The sequence below is a fragment of the Triturus cristatus genome, chromosome 4_1, assembly GCF_964204655.1.
Source record: "Triturus cristatus chromosome 4_1, aTriCri1.1, whole genome shotgun sequence".
NCBI lineage: Eukaryota > Metazoa > Chordata > Amphibia > Caudata > Salamandridae > Triturus > Triturus cristatus.
In genome coordinates, this window is record NC_140585.1 from 39,897,923 (window position 1) to 39,917,939 (window position 20,017).

A 20,017-nucleotide genomic window follows, 5' to 3' on the forward strand; every position below is an offset into this window, starting at 1 on the left:
AGGCGTTCCTGCCCGCAGCGGTGGTCTTGGGTATCTTTGGAGAGAGTTGAAGGAGGGTTGTGGTTGAGACGGCAGCAGGCGTTCCTGCCCGCAGCGGTGGTCTTGGGGATCTTGGGAGAGAGTTGAAGGAGGGTTGTGGTTGAGACGGCAGCAGGCGTTCCTGCCTACAGCGGTGGTCTTGGGTATCTTTGGAGAGAGTTGATGGAGGGTCGTGGTTGAGACAGCAGGAGGCGTTCTTGCCTGCAGCAGTGGTCTTGGGTATCTTTGGAGAGAGTTGAAGGAGGGTCGTGGTTGAGACGGCAGCAGGCGTTCCTGCCTACAGCGGTGGTCTTGGGTATCTTTGGAGAGAGTTGAAGGAAGGTTGTGGTTGAGACGGCAGCAGGCGTTCCTGCCTACAGCAGTGGTCTTGGGTATCTTTGGAGAGAGTTGAAGGAGGGTTGTGGTTGAGACGGCAGCAGGCGTTCCTGCCTACAGCAGTGGTCTTGGGATAGAGTTGAAGGAGGTTTGGGGTTGAGACGGCAGCAGGCGTTCCTGCCTGCAGCAGTGGTCTTGGGTATCTTTGGAGAGAGTTGAAGGAGGGTTGTGGTTGAGACGGCAGCAGGCGTTCCTGCCTACAGCAGTGGTCTTGGGATAGAGTTGAAGGAGGTTTGGGGTTGAGACGGCAGCAGGCGTTCCTGCCTGCAGCAGTGGTCTTGGGTATCTTTGGAGAGAGTTGAAGGAGAGTTGTGGTTGAGACGGCAGCAGGCGTTCCTGCCTACAGCGGTGGTCTTGGGTATCTTTGGAGAGAGTTGATGGAGGGTCGTGGTTGAGACAGCAGCAGGCGTTCCTGCCCGCAGCGGTGGTCTTGGGTATCTTTGGAGAGAGTTGAAGGAGGCTTGTGGTTGAGACGGCAGCAGGCGTTCCTGCCCGCAGCGGTGGTCTTGGGTATCTTTGGAGAGAGTTGAAGGAGGGTTGTGGTTGAGACGGCAGCAGACGTTCCTGCCTACAGCAGTGGTCTTGGGTATCTTTGGAGAGGGTTGAAGGAGGGTTGTGGTTGAGACGGCAGCAGGCGTTCCTGCCTGCAGCGGTGGTCTTGGGTATCTTTGGAGAGAGTTGAAGGAGGCTTGTGGTTGAGACGGCAGCAGGCGTTCCTGCCCGCAGCGGTGGTCTTGGGTATCTTTGGAGAGAGTTGAAGGAGGGTTGTGGTTGAGACAGCAGCCGGCGTTCCTGCCCGCAGCAGTGGTCTTGGGTATCTTTGGAGAGCGTTGAAGGAGGGTTGTGGTTGAGACGGCAGCAGGCGTTCCTGCCTACAGCGGTGGACTTGGGTATTTTTGGAGAGAGTTGAAGGAGGGTTGCGGTTGAGACGGCAGCAGGCGTTCCTGCCTACAGCAGTGGTCTTGGGTATCTTTGGAGAGAGTTGAAGGAGGGTTGTGGATTTTAGTTCAGATTAAATGGTCATTCATGAAGTGCAGGTGTAAGAAGAAGGTGCAGGGAAAGTATGTTTTTTCCATATTTCTGCCATACATTATCCTAAAAGGAGACATCCTCTGGACCAGTAAGGAGCAGTTCAGATGGCCAGAGGTGTTGGCATCCCCTTCATGCCCCATCATCGACCACTTGAGGGCACGCTTGTTTTTCTCTATGGTTACAATAGGCTGCGTGATGCTCCTCCCCTCGCGCTCCAACAGTGACTCTTCTGCAGTTTCAATGTAAAACCTACGTCATTGAATTTGTGGGTACATTTCTGACTGGTGCAATTAGATGATTGACTAGATCACATTAACATGTGCAAGCCACACTTACTTACATGGGTAAGCCCCACTTACTTATATGGGCAAGCCTCGCCTACTTACATGTGCAAGCCCCACTAACTTACATGTGCAAGCCCCACCTACTTATATGGGCAAGCCCCACTGACTTACATGGGCAAGCCCCACCGACTTACATGGGCAAGCCCCACCGACTTACATGGGCAAGCCCCACCGACTTACATGGGCAAGCCCCTCCGACTTACATGTGCAAGCCCCACCTACTTACATGTGCAAGCCCCACCTACTTACCTGGGCAGGCCCCACCTACTTACATGTGCAAGCCCCACCTAATAACATGTGCAAGCCCCACCTACTTAAATGTGCAAGCCACACCTACAGGAACTACAACTCGAGCTTCTCCAGAGTTCACATGCAGAGGGGAGCTTGCGGGGTGGGACCGGCCCTGTGCTACAGCAGAAAGGACATCCTCTCAGCCTGTAGGCTAGGGGACGGTGAGCTGCACTGATGGCTGGAAAGGAATACGATTGGATTCTAACATCCTGCTAACCCCTAAAACTCAAAGCCTAAATCAGTGGCACTAGGTGATTCCCTGACCTTGTGGAAGTATTCTCGAACAGTGATGATACCTGCTCCTAGGACTTAAAGGACTGCCGTTACTCCCAACGACTCGAGAAAACTGCTCCAATAACTTCATTTATGTACTTGGAGGTATCGGACAGTTCGCGTCAATCATTCTTACCTTTGTCTAGTTGGTCAGGGGGTTGCACATAGAAGCTCATATAATCTCCACTGGCAATTGTCTTACTGACCAAATCACTCAGGTGAAGACTGTATCTCTGAGGATCTGGTAATATTACACCTTCGCTGACCCCCGCTTCTAGTGCTGCGGATTATAGAAGGAAGCCCAGCATTATGTGCAGTTTATGGTTAGTGTCACAGGAGTAAGTTTTTTGTCAGCACCCCTTAGTTAATGATGTCTAGCTATTAAAGTGCAAAAAAGGAAGCAAGAAAATATCACTCGATGCAAACTTTGTTAGAGATGAATATTGCGGAGACAGATGTTCCCTCTGGAGGGAAGTGAGGTTTCAATATCAAGGCTGAATGGTAGGAGCAGTTGTATTGGGGTATAAGAGGAAATGGGGAGACTGGAACATGATGTAAAATAAAACAAATGAGTTGTGATGGCCCTAGTGCACAGAGGTTGAACCAAAAGCAGGATTTACTCCTTCAGGAGAAACCAACGCTCTTCTGTGGGTAACTGGGAGGAAAGCAAACCGCGCAGATCGTTGCTGACGGAAAGGTCTGTAGGACATCTGGGCATTTGGCCATCATTTAGCCCATAGAGCTGAGGCCACAAGTCCACTGGAATGACCAATGGGCTTAAAGGGAAAGGGGCTGGGTTATCCAGAACCTGCCACAGATCACAGGGATCCCCTGGGAGCTGTCATTAATGCATGTATGCTGCTGACAGAGGTTCTGACTGCACCTGATGCCACACAGATCAGCTCTAACAGGGGAGGCCCTTGTCCTGCTATGACTATATCTATAACATGCACCCTACAGTAAACTCTAGAGATCTTGTATCACAGGAGGTTTACACAGTATAATCTACACCGATCTTTAAGTGAAAGGGTGGGTTAAAGGGTGCGTGTCCACCCATGTGTAGGACAGGTTCATTTAAGTCATTATGGCTTTTCCTCCTCTCTCCATCTTCCCTCAAATGTGAGGGAAGCCGGAGATCCTGTACAATGAAAGTCCCATTTTTGTCCTGTCCATGAAGCTGCAGTACCTCACTGTTCATGTGCCATAGACTGCAAACTGTACCAATGTGCGCAGGGTGGTAATGGATGGGTATTACCCTTGTACCCAGGAGCAAACGGCATAGAGATGGATTTGGACTCTTGGAAGGAGATAGTACATTTCAATTAGATGTTGACTGCCCTTCAAACATACTAGACATACACAGACCTTATCAGAGGAAATTTGGCCCTTGCAAAGATTGACTAGGGAAGACTTTGGCCCTGAAACAGCAAAACCCTTCTTGAAAGGAGTCCTATACCTTTTATACCCCCGCAAAGTCGAAAAGATCTTCAGGGATGACAGCTTTGAGACTGGACTAAAATGATCCTTGTCAGATCAGAAGGATTGGGTGATGATTTTCCTAAAAGTAGAGTCATCATCACTGTTTCCAGTATTTGTGAAGACAATTCATAAATATCCGCTATTGATTATCGGCATGTGTTGATGACATAAAGGTGTGAAAGTGCGATTCTACTTACACAAGTTTGTGGCCGTTCTTGAAGAGCAAGGAGAAACAGGAGCTTGCCATTCAGAACCCCACCCAAGTTTGGATACGGAGGAGTGACGGAATTCATTCAAACGGGGGCCGAAAGGTTAACTTGGTTGGACGGAGGGACCTCAAGTTCTTATGAATCTCAGTTTGGTCAGTGCAGTGGAGGTATCGGAGATGATGGAAATTGCTCAGTGTCTTTGCTCAGTTTCTTAACACTGGAGTTTCCCTGCTTCCATTCGCAGCTAAAGTCATCGAAAAGGCAGTCGACACAGCTAGCAAACCTCGTCGAAGCCAACAACATCCTCGACATCTCCCAATCCGGATTATACAGCAATCACAGCACCAAGGCTGCCCTACTCTCCGCCACTGCCGACATTCGCTCCCTCCTCAACCATGGCAAAATGGCAGCTCTCATCCTTCTGGGCCTCTCAGCTGCCTTTGACACCTTCTCTCAAGGCACCCTAGCCACCAGATTCAATGGTTTCGCTCATTTTTCACTGGCAGAACTCAGCGAGTCTGACCTGCGTCCTACCTCTCAGAACCGAGAGAGACCAACTATGGAGTGCCCCAGTGCTCCTCCCTCAGACCCACCCTGTTTAACATCTACATAGCTCCCTACGCAACCATCGTCAGAAGCCACGAGCACAACATCATCTCCTATGCCGTCGACACCCAGATTATCCTCTTCCTTACCAACCAACCCAACATCACCAAATACAACTTCCAAGAAGGGATGAAAGCTGTCGTCATCTAGATGAAGAACAGCTTCCTGAAACTCAACTCTGAGAAAACAGAAGTCCTCATCCTGGGATCCACCCCCTCCGAATGGAACGACTCCTGGTGGCCACCTGCCCTTTAAAACCCCCTCACCCCGACGGACTACGCACAAAACCTCGTAATCATACTAGACTCATTGCTCACAATGACCCGCAAGATCAATGCCATATCATCGACCTGCTTCGACATCCTACGCATGCTTCAAAAGACGTTCAGATGGATCCCATCTGAATCCAGAAAAATTGTCACGCACGCTGTCATCAGTAGTAGACTGGACTACGGCAATACTCTCTATGCCGGAATCAACAAGGAACTCCTTCTCAAACTCCAGATCGTCCTGAGGGCTGCAGCCAGACTGATCCTCGAATTCCACAGCCACATCACCCAATACCTCCGCAATCTCTACTGGCTCTCAGTCGAAAGAAGAATAACCTTCAAACTCCTCACTCACGCATACAAGGCTCTCCACAACACCAGACCAACATACCTGAACAACTGGCTTTCCTTCCACGCACCCAAAAGACACATCCGATCAGCTGACTTCTCCCTGGCCAACGTTCTATGCATCTACTAGAACCAGAACGGGAGGAAAGTCCTTCTCCTACCTCGCAGCTGAGGCCCGGAACGACCTCCCCCTCCGGCATGCCCCCACACTGCCCCAGTTCAGGAAGGGCTTGAAGTTCTGGCTGTTTAGATGAGCAGAGCACTTAACTGAGCCTTCTCTTACCACCCGCCCCCCTCGCAACACCTTGAGACGCTCACGGGTGAGTAGTTACTCTTTACCAACCCCTGATTGATTGACTGATTGGAGTTTGAAAGTAACAAATTGTTGCAGCTTTCCTTACAAGGCGCATCCCCTCCACCCCGGCCATGGGACAGACCCCACTACCACAAGAGTACGCGCTTCTTTTTCAGCATTCGCAATCATGACAATAAGATACTAACAAGGCGCGTCCCCTCCACTCCGGCCAAGGGACAGAGCCCACCGCCACAAGAGTTCGCACTTGTTTTTCCAGCACTCGCATTTCATCTATGTCAGCACTCTCTTCCTGCACCCTTATCTTTGTATTAGTATGTTATTATCAAGACATTTGCTGTACTCTGTAGTTGTCCTCTATAGTCGCCTCTTTTTCGGTACCATCTTAAAAATTGACCGCATCTTTTAACATTAGCATTTTTTCATCACCGTGGTGCGCGCTTCCTTTCACACCTCTGCGCAGCTGTGGTGCGTGCTACCTTTGACATCTATGCATAGTGCACAGCTGTGGTGCGTGTTTCCTTTCCCCACATTGTTTTTGGTGCTCGCTCGATCCAGGGGCATAATGCAGGCCTTTGCTGGGGTCTTAATTTGAGCCGGTGTCTGCCGGTGCGCACATGGGCATTTAATTATTAGCACTTGCTTTTTGTGTGTGCTTTCTGGCACCGGCTGCTAAATAATGCCTCTGCTTAGCTGTGGTGCGTGCTACCTTTCACATCTCTGCACAGTGTACAGCTGTGGTGTGTGCTTCCTTCCCCCCCATTGCACAGTACACAGCTTAAAAATTGACCGCAGCTTTTAACATTCACTTTTTTTCAGCACTGTGGTGCGTGTTTCCTTTCACACCTCTGCACAGCTGTGGTGCGTGCTACCTTTGACATATCTGCAAAGCGCACAGCTGTGGTGCGTGCTTCCTTTCCCCCCATTGCACAGTACACAGCTGTGGCGAGTGCTTCCTTCCACCCCACTGCACAATAGTGGCGTGTGCTTCCTTTTACAACACTGCACAGTGCAGATATGTTGTGTGTGCCTCTTTTCACCCCAGTGCACAGTTGTGGTGCGTGCTTCCTTTCACCTTATTGCACATTGCACTGCTGTGGTGTGTGCTTCCTTTCACCCCACTCAGGGCTTTAAGTGGGAAAAAAAACTGGGGGTGCTCTAAAAGGGGCGGGGCAAACCTCAAAGGGGTGTGGCCTATCTAAGTAGGGGCGTGGTCTAAATAGAGATAACTAGTGTAGCAGTCCCCCCTGCTCTGACAAGCCCTCAGCTCTAGGACTCCTCAGAGAACAACTGCAGTATACACAAACATAGACATGACACAATATATTCCGCCTAACCTCAATGCAGGTAGAATTGTGACACAGGTTGTCGAAGAACATTTACTTCAGTACAGCCTGGTGTACACCTCGAATCACATCTACCACAACCCAGCTGGGCCTGTAAACACGGATTAGAGCACTCCCTACTTTACTCGCCATGCAGAATCAACATAAAAACTATGCTTATTTATTTACATCAGTACTATTACATTGTCATTCTTTTATTGATAACGATGAAAACAAAATTGCAATAAAAATTACTTTTTATTGCAATTTTGTTTTCATCGTTATCAACAAATATTATTATTTGCAATGATGATAATATTAATAATAGCAGTGGTAATGGAACAATAATAATTAAAATAAGCAGGTTAGGCAATATTTACTTTATAAAATCCGATATACTGCGTTGTTATGTGATCCGTACCACCGTTTCTCTTCCCCATAATCACCTAATTACCAAAGCTTGATAATCGCCTCGCACTATTCGTTTTTCATAATAGTATAATTGAAGCTGGACTGCGACGTGTACCCGGAGGAGCCACAGTGGGCTGCCCGCTGCCTGCTTTCTCTCTCCCACAGGGCCGGCGCTAGGCGTGGGCAGCTGCCCGGGGCCTCGCACTCAACCTACCAGCATGGGGCCCGCACTGATCGTGTGCCCTGTTGTTTCCCTGTCTCCTTGCAATTAGAGTCCATGGGAGGAGTCCCTTCCCCCTGGCCACTCAGGGATGTTGTCTGGACGCCTAGGGGAGGGAGACGCTTCCTTTTGTCCCAATTGCAAGGAGACCATTCAGACACTGTGGGAGGCCCATTGTAGAGGATTTTAGCGCCCCCACAGTGTTAACTCTCAGCCCACAAGCAATTCTTACACCCATCAGGCTGAAGGTGAGAGAATTGCTTGTGGGCTGAAAGTTAAAACTGTGGGGGCACTAAAATACTGTACAATGGGCCTCCCGCAGTGTCTCTGAATGGTTTCCTTGCAAGGGGTCACTTAAGGGGCCTCGCACATTCCCTTTTGTCCCAGGGCCCCGCAAATCATAGAACCGGCCCTGCCCCAAGTGCACGCGGGATCAATGAAGACGCACCGCACGTGCAAGCTGCAACCGTATTGTGGATTCTTGAGAAAGCTGTCATGATAAAAAGAGTTTGCACCAGCTAGCTAATAGCCACGTATATATATATATATATTTTTTAAAACGTCGACGTAGTCTTATTTTTGCACAGATGGTACGTCTGGTGGACGCACAAGTGATGGCTGGGGTGGGGGGGCTACAATCGTCTCTGTTCGCTGCGTTAAGATTCACCAGCTAGTGCGTCGTCCTCCTGACAGGAGAAAACCATGTTGTAGCGGAAATACTTACCCTCCGACGCCGTGCCTGTCAGTGAAGCTGCGGAGACTCAAACCCTAACCTGACCGGGAACCAACCGAATCCTGCCTTTCAGGCCAAGTTCTCCTATGCGAGAGACAACAAACTGCAGCGGCTGCCGAATCACAGGTGTCATGTTCTCTTATGCAGGGGCTGCCACGGCAGCCACGCTGCAAGTAATACCAAAACACAGACCCTAAGCAACTCGGCAAGAGGTTTCACATCACAGCCGAGATCAAAAAGCCGATAAGGCACATCGATGTGCATGCTCTCACTGCGGTCCAAGAAAAAAAAAGAAAACGGACTACCTCTGCGAGGCACAAAAATAGAGCCCGATAGAGACCCGTTTCGAGGCCCCCTGAAAATAACTGCCGGTGCTCAGACCCGGACAGACCCGGCCCACTTAAAGCCCTGACCCCACTGCACAGTTCACAGCTGAGGTGCGTGTTTCCTTCACCCCACTGCACTTGCCCCCTCCATCACACCCACGTGGTTCTCTCGTTTTCTGTTTAATAAACACATTTCACACACAGATGCCCGGGTTTCCGATGTTAGCATTTGTGAACTCACTGGACCTCGCAGCTCTTCTTACAAGGCGCGTCCCCTCCACCCCGGCCGAGGGACAGACCCCCACCCCCATAAGATGGATTAAAAAGTGCCCTAACAGACGCAGCAAGGCGCTGGACCTTGCAGCTTTCCTTACAAGGCGCGTCCTCTCTACCCCGGACGAGAGACAAACTCCTCCGCCACAAGCTGCTGTGATAGTATAATAATATTATTAATTTGTATTATTCCTAGCAGCTTTGGCATTGACATTATTGCCCTTTATTTCACTATTTGTTAGTTTTTAAATCATCAGCAGCAACATTTGTGCCCCTGTGCTACCCAGACAGGAAGCACACCAATACCGCCACTGTAACAGGAGGCAGACCCACCACCCCTCCCACACTTCCAAAAGACAGCTCTACAGTAAACAGTCTGTGTATTGTTTATCGCTGCAATTTATCTCCCTTCACTGGCTCCTCACCGCCCCCTTCACTCTTCCCCTCTCTCCCTCCCACTGTCTCCTCCCCGAGATTGGTGCAACAGACATAAGTGTTTAGGCTCTGTTAATCTGCAGGAACGTTAATACCCTTAACAGGCCCACGCTGCCACCGTTATTTTATTTTTCAGCTACACTGATTATATTGATATGCCAAAAACATCCAAACAAGGTGCCTACTATACAAAATAAAGGACACAGAGCATTAAAAGATGTTTTGTTTTTGGGAATTTTGCTCAATAAAGAGTTTTCCGTGGAAGGCCTGTACACGGTGACAGTTCATAAGCACCAGTTCAGCTACACAACATCGGCATAACTCATCACCACAAGATCACCCAGCACCACGTCAGCATCACTCAGTACCACCTATGTATCATTCAGCATCACATAAGTATCACCTCGGAACCAGCGCACCACCACTTCAGCATCACCTCAATATCATTCTGGATCACCCGAGCATCACCTCCGCCACTACTCACAACCACCTCAGCATCACTTCACACCACTACAGTTTGGCATAAAAATGTGACATCTATTAATTCTCCACAAATAACTGTCCACTACTCCTATCTAATTAAAATACTTTTTCGCAACATCCACCCTCCCGTTGTTTATATCCTACACCTAACAATAAAAACTATAACAAAAATGAATTACAACAAGCAAGGAGAAATTGACAGCATTGCATAAACAAATAAACTAGAACACATTTTTTGTATTAATTTTGGTTTTTATTACAATACTTCAGTTGTATATAATGTTTTTTCGGTTCGATATAAGGTGACAGAAATAGTTATAACACTTTTTTTTATTATAACTTATACATTTTCAACATGCTGCACAACATTCACAATGCTCTATAACACATATTAAAAACGTTAACAAAGCCAATAGCTCTGTCTGAACACTTATAACGCCCCAAAGGCGAGACCTATTGTCTATGTCAATGCTTGTTTTAATAAAGCCTGGATAGCCTGTGAAACAGGTTCAGCAGGTTATGCAAGATGGTCTCTGATCACTCAATGCTGTTAGGGAGTATCGTTGTACCAAAAAACACTCCGTAAAAGTGACTCTGCAGACTGCAGTTATTGCGTGAATATCTTAATATCAAGTAGAAACCTCTAAACCGGCCTATTCACTAAAGTCAATAGGCCGGCTTAGAGGTTTCTACTTGATATTTTTGTGCTTTCTCCCTCCTCTAGGGCCTTAATTAAAATAGGGAGACCTTCACTCATTACGTGAATATCTTAATATACTTTATCCTGCTGTTCTTCGAAGATTTGTGTGTGTGCCTCTTGGCTGTGGCTGTAATACAAGCTGATGGCTTACGAGGGTCCACCGTGTTCACAGGACATTGATCATGGACAGTCGTGAATTGTTGTACAATGTGCCTCATACTTTTTTGGTGGTGCTGGAGCTCAAAGTAATTTGCATGCAATGTTTGGGGTGAATTTTGCAGATTACAGCTAAAATTTGAGGGGCTGCGTACACCAGATAAAGAATGCCTTTGTGCTCTTCTGAGATGATGGCGTGGAGGTTGCTTACATTACGTGGAGATTGGATTCATGATGTGAATGTACAACAGATGTTGAGGAAAGTAGTATTTAAATTCTTCATTGAATTTTCCATAAGTTGTTTGGGAAGTAGGGAGCAGGAGGCGGACCGGGGTGGATTACAACGGCGGTGGTTAGAGGGAGGAGGAACAGGTTGCGCTTCGGTGAGGCTCATGGGTTTGACCCTGAGCGCATTGCTGGAGGCTGCATTGATCCTGAGGTGTGTAGTAGGTTTCTTGGTCCTTGGAAGACGAAGTTGGTTAAACTTGAAGTTAAATTCTCCGTAAAACCTTCAGCCTGATGTGTGCGAGAGTCGCTTGAGGACATTGTGTATAGAAGGAAGCATCTGGTCCTGGTGGTCGCTTGCAGCCTGGGTTCTAAGCTCGACTCTCAGAGAGACGGATCCTAATAGCGCAGTTTTTAATTTCAAGGCGAGCAATATTTATATATTGGGTCTCCTCTTCGCTAAAGATGTGTTGTGTGAGTCTGTGCTCGCGGATACGTGCACAGCGTGAGCACTACAGAGACATACGTGGCTGTACTTCCTGTCTGTAACAGTCTCATTGGCTTGTTCATTGGTGGTTGCCTACCACCACCAACCTCTGAATGACCTAAGTTCTGAGAGTGGAATAAACATGAGCCTGGGCGGATTTCGAAGTATATAATTACCTTCACAATATTAAAGGTATCTAATGCTACTTATGCAAGAAGTAAACATCTCTTATTAGCCCAAGTCATTCCATCAGAGGGACAGAACAGAACTGAGTTGTAGATGTAACTTTACATCCGTGATGGCTTCTCGTTCTGCCTCTCAAGGGTTGGGTCTGGCCACACTTGCTCAAGGTTGGCTGCTTGGTCCATGGGCCCCCTTTTATATTCAACCTAACTTGGCCCTAAAGAGGCAGCCCTTTTGTAGGTGGTTGGGTCAGGTGGTGCGTTGTAGGATCTGTGTTGAATCAATGGGGTCCCTGAACATACGTTATGTTTACCTTACTTACACGCCCGTTGATGAACGATGTGCCCTTTAAATAGGCTATAACATAACATAACATTGCACACTGCACAGAAAAGTCCAAGAACTGCACTGTTCGGGTTTCAGGGGTTTCTTGCATTGAGTGTGGCCTGGTTCTGGTCTCAGCTTTGTATTCTGAGTCCAGGTTCCCTGAGTGAGCTTCCACCATCTTTCTGCCTTTTAATCCTGGCAGCAGAGTGTTTGTTTGTTCATCTGGGGCTGGCTTGTAGCAGGCGCTGCTTCAATGAATAGGCCGGACCTAAGCTCGTGTAGACCTTTCGTCTGCTGCAGGTGAAGTGTTTTATAAGACTGCCTGTGTGTTTTTATCGCAATATGACTGTACATTCTGTTGTGTATGTTACAAGAACCTCTGTGATACATGGATTCATGCACTGTCATTAACCGCAGTTCTATCTCTCTTCTGTTCACAGCAAACCGCCCAAAGCCGCCTCTCAGGCCGAAACCCAAAGTTCTACCGAAACCCCTCTCCAAGTCCCTTTCTCAGGATCCAGGGGTGGGTCTCCCCCATTCAATCCCCTGGAGCCCCAAATCGCCCATTTCTGAGGTGCCGTCTGCAGAAAAGATCAACTTGTTGACGGGCCCCAAGCCCTATGGTGCGGCCCCCAGTGGAGGTGGGATCCGGCGACCCTCTTTCACGCTCAAGCGCCAGACATCCGAGCCACTCTCTGGGGATGAAGCTTGCTCGAGCACCTTGGCCTCAGTGTCCAAAGCCTCTGTGCCCCTGCCACCATCGCCATCACCCCGCGCCGCAGAGCCTCCCAAGGACACACCAAGCCTAGTGGCACAAACTGAGGTGGACAGCGTGAGGCTGGAACCTGCCCCCAAGGAGCTGCCTGCCCCCTGTGCAGATGCGAAAGGTGCCCGACCACCAGTGCTCAAGAAGCCAGCTGTATCCTTCAAAGTGAAGCCTGTACTAGGGGCACCCAAGCCAAGCCGCTTCCCGGGCACCACTGTTGACCAGATCCTGGCCAAGATGGAGGAGGACAAGGGCACGGTGGCGGCTCCAGGCCCCGAGAGGAGCTGGGCGCAGAGGACCAGTGTCAGCTTCGATGCAGGCTCCCGCTTTGGATCCACCACCTACTCCTCCTTCCGGAGGAGCCCAAGCACCAGCGATGGGCCAAAAGAAGAGGGAGTGGTGAGCCCCAGTGCAGCAGGGACCCCTACCTCCCCTCTGTTTCAGGGGACAGCTGCATTGGGCACCACCGGCCAATCACATGGTCTCGCACAAGGCAAAGCATTGCGCGAGAGGTGAGATTTATGGTTTGCGAGAATTGCTCGGGTATTACTGTCTCTTACTATTCCAACACCTTCATTGGGCATGTGTGGGAGCAAAACTGTACACCACAATTTAGACACCCCAAAATCTACCTCATACGATTCTCCCACAGATTTGTGTGCATGTGAAGGCATCTTCTCAAACATCAGTTTAGCAGAGTCAAATAATCATAAAAGTAATGGGACCCCTCAATAATCGAGCTCTAGATCAAGGAAAGTTAAGGGGTATAATATAAAAAAATTCGAAACTAATCAATACAAGGAAAGTCCCATAAAGGCTCTATGGAGCAGAGGTAGACAGAGCCAGCAAAAATCAGACAGTATTTAAGGTTCCAAATGAGCAGTAAAATCAGGAAACCATCCTGCAGCATCCAGAGTGTCTGCAAGGAAAGCTCAATATCTCTGGCTCACCCCCAAAATCAAGGGGTTGTTCTAGTCAATTCCTATTTAGAATATGAGCAAACTCAGCACGACCATCATGGCGTGAGCAGTAGCATGACTCCTTTAGCCAATCAGAGCACACGAATGATAAACGTCCCGATTCAGGAGAGAGTTAACTTTAAAGCCCTCTGCATCACGCATAAAATCTTCCAGGGTAAGTGTCCCCCCATCTTAAGAAACCTGATCAAACCATACAAAGCCAATAGAAAGCTACGCTCCGACGATCTTCACCTGGCCGTCACCCCAAGAGTCAAGAAAGCTCGGACAGGGGGCCGCCTCTTTTCCTACAACACCTGCAGGCTTTGGAACTCCCTGCCTCGCACCATCCTCAGGGAACCCAACCTCCTTACATTCCGCAAACATCTGAAAACCTGGCTTTTCCCATAATTCCACTGCTCTCTAGCCAACCCAGCAGCGCACTCTCTTTGGGATTACATGCGCATGCACTCTCATTGGGATTACATGATCATGCACTCTCATTGGGATTACATGAGCATGCACTCTCATTGGGATTACATGAGCGTGTACTCTTATTGTGATTACACTAGCATGCACTCTCGTAATTACACAAGCATTCACTCTCATTGGGATTACATGAGCATGCACTCTTATTGTGATTACACTAGCATGCACTTTCGTGATTACATGAGCACATACTCTCATTGTGATTACACTAGCATGCACTTTCGTGATTACATGAGCATGCACTCTTATTGTGATTACATGAGCGTGTACTCCTGCATGCATTTCTGTCACCCTGTCCATGATGCTACAGAATTCATGTCTTTTTGCATTTTAATCTGGGTCTGGGTCTCTTGGTGCCGTTGTTTCCATCTCTTTCTCTTCTGGGGTTTGTTCAATTGGTGTCTTTGTATTTCTCTGTGACACTCCCTTTCTCTCTCTAGATAGTTCGCCTCTAATGTTTGATTCTCTTTGTGCCAGATTGTGTGGTCCCTCAGGGCCCTTTTACATGGCTTGTGTGTTTTTCTCTCTGTTTTAGTAAAAAAAATTGTCAAAATCTTCCCCAGTGAGTAATTTAGAAGTTTACAGTCTCCAGGTTAACTCTCTTAGTTGTGATGATGAGGTCCCTTCAGCCTCTGCGTCGCTTGCTTCCAGTGTCAGTTTCATACATGTGCATCGCTTGCTTCTAGTGTCAGTTTCATACATGTGCGTCGTTTGCTTCCAGTGTTAGTTTCATACATGTGCATCGCTTGCTTCCAGTGTCAGTTTCATACATGTGCGTCGCTTGCTTCTAGTGTCAGTTTCATACACGTGCGTCGCTTGCTTCCAGTGTTAGTTTCGTACATGTGCATCGCTTGCTTCCAGTGTCAGTTTCATACATGTGCGTCGCTTGCTTCCAGTGCCAGTTTCATACATGTGCGTCGCTTGCTTCCAGCGTCCGTTTCATACATGTACGTCGCTTGCTTCCAGCCTCCGATTCATACATGTCTCTTGCTTCCAGCCTCAGTTTCTTACATGTGCGCCTCTTGCTTCCAGCCTCAGTTTCATATGCCTCTTGCTTCCAGCCTCAGTTTCATATGTCCCTTGCTTCCCGCCTCAGTTTCATACGTCTCTTGCTTCCAACCTCAGTTTCTTACATGTGCGCCTCTTGCTTCCCGCCTCAGTTTCATACATCTCTTGCTTCCAGCCTCAGTTTCTTACATGTGCGCCTCTTGCTTCCAGCCTCAGTTTCATACGTCTCTTGCTTCCAGTGTCACTTTCATACATGTGCGTTGCTTGTTTCCAGCCTCAGATTCATACATGTCTCTTGCTTCCAGCGTCAGTTTCATACGTCTCTTGCTTCCAGCGTCACTTTCATACATGTGCGTCGCTTGCTTCCTGCCTCAGTTTCATACATGTCTCTTGCTTCCAGCGTCAGTTTCATACATGTGCGTAGCTTGCTTCCAGCATCAGTTTCATATGTCTCTTGCTTTCAGTGTCCCTTTCATACGTCGCTTGCTTGCAACATCACTTTCATGCATGTTTCTTGCTTCCAGCGTCACTTTCATACATGTGTGTCGCTTGCTTCCAGCGTCAGTTTCAAACATGTTTCTTGCTTCCAGCGTCAGTTTCATACATGTGCGTCACTTGCTTCCAGTGTCAGTTTCATACATGTGCGTCACTTCCAGCATCAATTTCATACATGTTTCTTGCTTCCAGCGTCAGTTTTGTGCATGAGTCTCTTGCATCTAGTGTTAGTTTCATACATGTGCATCGCATTCGTCCAGCGTCAGTTTCATGCAAGTGCACTGCTTGCTCCAGCGCCCGTTTCATACTTGTGCGTCGCTTGCGTCCAGCATCAGTTTCATACATGTCAGCTCCTGCCTTCAGGTTTTGTCCATTCTCCAGGGTTAGTAAGCATGGACAATTCTTTGTTCGAAAGAGCAGCACAATATGCTGTGTAGCCATCAAATCTGAGATCTTTCCTCAAATCCACAAGTGAGTTTTCACAGCCACGTGTTTCACATGTGTCAAATAACTTAAAAAGATGTTATAACTTCTCCCCAGGCACACACGACAGTGGCCTAACAAAGGCCCCCGTGGTGCGGGGAGCCCTGAGCTCCAGGGGGCCCTCTCAGCACAGTACCCTGGCATGATAACTCCTGACAGAGTCCGGAGGGTGGTCCCTCGATGTAGTTTGCAGGGGGGCCCATCAAGTTTCGTTACGCTAGTGACACTCGGTAGGTAGTGATGCATGCTGTTGTCACCGCAAGGCGGGACCTTGCAAATGTGCCCTATGTGGGGCTTCCGGCAGAGCTCTTGAACAAGCTGCAGGTGGTTCAGAGTGCTGCTGCTCGCATGATGCTAAACTGTCCTAAGAGGCATCGACGTGGGCAAATCTGAAGCCGTTGTGTTATGCTATGCTATGTGGATTTCTAAAGCGTATGGCTTCCCGTAGGCTTCCGAGCACTGGCTAAGACACAGCGTTGCTTCGGGACGAGGGGAGAAACACGGGGGCTCTTGATGTGGCTATGGCCATGTTGTGAGGGAATCTTCAGCAGTTTGATTGGCTTCCCATTAACCAAGGATTACATTTAGGACCATGCTCATTCATTTAAGAGCCCCTCACAAGACAGGGCCTCTATACCTGCAGAGAGGGTTCAGGTGCTACGCTCCGCGCAGGGTGCTCGCTCTTCCAATAAGGCATGTGATGTATCTCAAGGATGCGCAAGCAAAGATGGGGCGGCCGCCCCTTCTCTTCTCTGGCTGCAAGGCTCTGGAACTCTTTGCCGACACCTTTGAGAGAGACCGACTCAGGACCGGTTTTCAAATCAGGACTAAAAACCTTTCTTTTTTGGGAAATCTAACTGCTCGTAGACTTCTGGGGTTAGCTCCAGGACGCTTCCTGTTGAAGCAGCGTTCTGTAATGTGTTTTCATCATTGATTCATACCCAGTGTCCTTTTCTTCCCCATTAGTGTGTGAGCCATAGAGTTTCTGTAGTCTGCTCTCCTAGGGCTGCAGGTTCAAGGGTCTGTATTCCTGATTGTAGAACCCCTATAGAGTCAACAAACTCTCTCTATCCAACGCGTGTCGCTGGGCGTCTTGTGTGTGGTATTTATCTGAAAGAGACACGTTAGTGATAGATTCCTTACCTTAATATGTAACAAAACAGGGGTACCCCTAATAACGTTTCCTATATCAGGGTCTACATAACATTTATGAAAAAAACATAGGAAACCTAATAAAGAGTGGACTAGCTACTTATATACACATGTACACACCCACAGATTTATGTCAATCAAAATTCATTTTTTATTTAATATTTTATATTTGAATGAAAAAGGGGGAGAATAATAAATTATACATCAAACCATAGATTTTGTATCATCCTCTCATAGAGGCACTTATCAGTTGATGAAATTATGTATAGTCATTGATCTATACATACATACAAAATCGTTACATATGTTAATATTATATATTTACAATCAATACCAAACCAGAAGGAAAAAACAACAAGCATTTACAATGCAACGGTCTCAGCATTGTTAAAGTTAGAGCTATTGGCATTGCTCATGACAATGCCGTTTCTTTAAATGTTTTAAAAACAAAAACATAAACAAAAATAATGTTGTGAGCAATGCCAATAGCTCTAACTTTACCAATGCCGAGACCATTGCATTGTAAATGCTTGTTTCTCCTTTCTTCTCCGCATGGAGACTTCTCAGACAAACAGAGAAGCAGCCCTCAAAGCTCCAGACAGTCCGCTCCCAACCTCACAACGTTCCCAGTTGCCAAATCCTGAACAGTTTTTGCTAATCAGGGATGCCATATTCTTAGCAGGGTGCACTTGTTGATCACCCGAGGTGAAAATATAGCAAGGTGTCTGCTTTCAGGGCTTGTTTGCTGCATTTCCACAGCCTGCTGAAGGTATTTCAAGTACCCAGAGCAGGGCACCCTATTCCTCGGCTAGTTTCCAAGCCGAAGGCGTGTATTTTTATCTCTCAAACTTAGCGCATAGGAGTAAATACAGTGCAGTGGCTACAACTGTCCATCACTAGAGGTTTCACCAATCCCAGGGTCCAGCCCAGGGCTGGGGCATCTCAAGGGGTGTCAGTGGCCCCCAAAGCATCGCTTAACCCAGTGTCTCGAGGTGTCCATCACAAGGGGTTGTAGATCGCCCCAGGCACGTGAGACCCGGACATTGCCAAGCGCATAGCAGGCCCATTCCAGCGCCCGGCGCGCCGCCATGTTCTATTCTAGCCGCAGAGACAGACGGGCACATTTCAGCGCGGTCTTCGCATACTAGCCCGGAACGGAGCAAAAATAAAAGGCGACAGGTGCTGCGAGGGCACGCAGGTGAAGATGCAGCCGCCTGCATCTTATTATGAAAAATATGGCGTGCTCCGGCAGGAACGCACAGCAGCTGGTGCCAATTAAAATGGCTTCTCGGGACGATTTCTTAACGAAGACACGCGTTTCTGTTCTTGTGCCCGGTTTACAAGCAGCAGTGGGGCAGAAAAAAAGCAGAGATTGCAGGGGTAAATGTCACATACCTGACGCGTGTCTAAATAGGCCAGAGTCTAGGCAGCGATGACCTGCCTGCTCACCTCTTATCCTAAGGAGAAATGACGCAGTAGCAGGTAAAAGCGCATAAAGAACTGCGTGGTTAAAAGGAGGAGCGTGGAGCACGACAAGATGGGAAGAAACAAGTGCATGGGTCCGTATCTATTTTTAGACAACGAATGCTGCCTTACCAGAGCAGCAGCCAACAGCAGGGGGAGAGGACGCCAGGAACACCACCGCCTTTCTCCGAGGCGAAGCTGAAATGCCTCGTAGAAAGGCAGCGGCGTTTCCTGGTTCGGGGGCGTGTTTTTCTGTTCTCTCCTCTTGCCATTGGCTGGAGGAGATAATCTGAAAAGTTGAAAAAAACACGCCCCCGAATCTGAAAAGGACGGGGCCTGTTCGGAGTGACGAAGCTCTTCTCCAATGGCTGGCCAGCATTCAAGAGGCCAGCCAATGGAGAAGAGGGGAGAAGAGGGGCGGGTCCAAGCCCCTCTTCTCCAAAACATTAAATCTACGACTTCCGGTTCTGCCTTCAGCAGACCGGACGGTCCTCGACCTAAAAAGGAAAAAATTAATATCTTAAACATATATCTTTCATGGTTAAGTACAAACTACGCGCGTTTCGGCCTTGTGCCTTCATCAGGTAGCCGTGTGTTAATGATTCCTTGTGCTAGGGTCACATAGTCAGTTAAACTGTAATTGTTCACTCTTGATGTAGACTGAAAGCATACAGAGCCTGTTTCCTAACTCGTACGTTATATTAGTGCTGGTTCACATGTGCAGAAGCCGCCATCTGTGTCAGTCAGATGTAACGTAGCATCATGACTTTAAAATACCGTGCGGTCAGCAATCATGAAAATATAGGAAAGACCATAACCACAGAGGGAATACAAACATGCAAAATATGCATACCCCAAAAAGGAGAAATGCGCAAGCTTGCTTTCCCATACTAAGAACCCTGTTATCTGTCTTGTGTGTATTCGCTTCTGCCCCATGTGCCCTTCTCGTGTGTAACATTTGTACCTATGTGCCACCTTCGACATAGTCATCTCAAAGCCCATGTGCCTCCTCTGACATGCTTATCTCCGTGCCCATGTGCCTCCTCTGACATGCTTATCTCCGTGCCCATGTGCCTCCTCTGACATGCCTATCTCCGTGCCCATGTGCCTCCTCTGATATGTTTATCTCTGTGCCCATGTGCCTCCTCTGACATGCTTATCTCCGTGCCCATGTGCCTCCTCTGATATGTTTACCTCTGCACCCATGTGCCTCCTCTGACATGGCTATCTCTGAGCCCATGTGCCTCCTCTAACATGCTTATCTCCCTGCCCATGTGCCTCCTCTGACATGGCTATCTCTGAGCCCATGTGCCTCCTCTGACATGGCTATCTCTGGGCCCCC

General features: G+C 48.3%; 1 protein-coding gene across 2 annotated transcripts in view; it reads left to right on the forward strand.

The window, feature by feature from the left end:
- The window catches only part of CNOT12 (CCR4-NOT transcription complex subunit 12), a 422,228-nt gene that overhangs the window by 232,210 nt on the left and 170,001 nt on the right, over positions 1-20,017 (forward strand). For both annotated transcript variants that reach the window (XR_014981070.1, XM_085651437.1), the window contains exon 3: positions 12,303-13,140. Coding sequence is in view for 1 of the 2 variants with exons in the window: in XM_085651437.1 (XP_085507563.1) it covers positions 12,303-13,140 (838 nt within the window). In the remaining variant the exon portion in view is untranslated. The remainder of the gene's footprint in view (positions 1-12,302; positions 13,141-20,017) is intronic.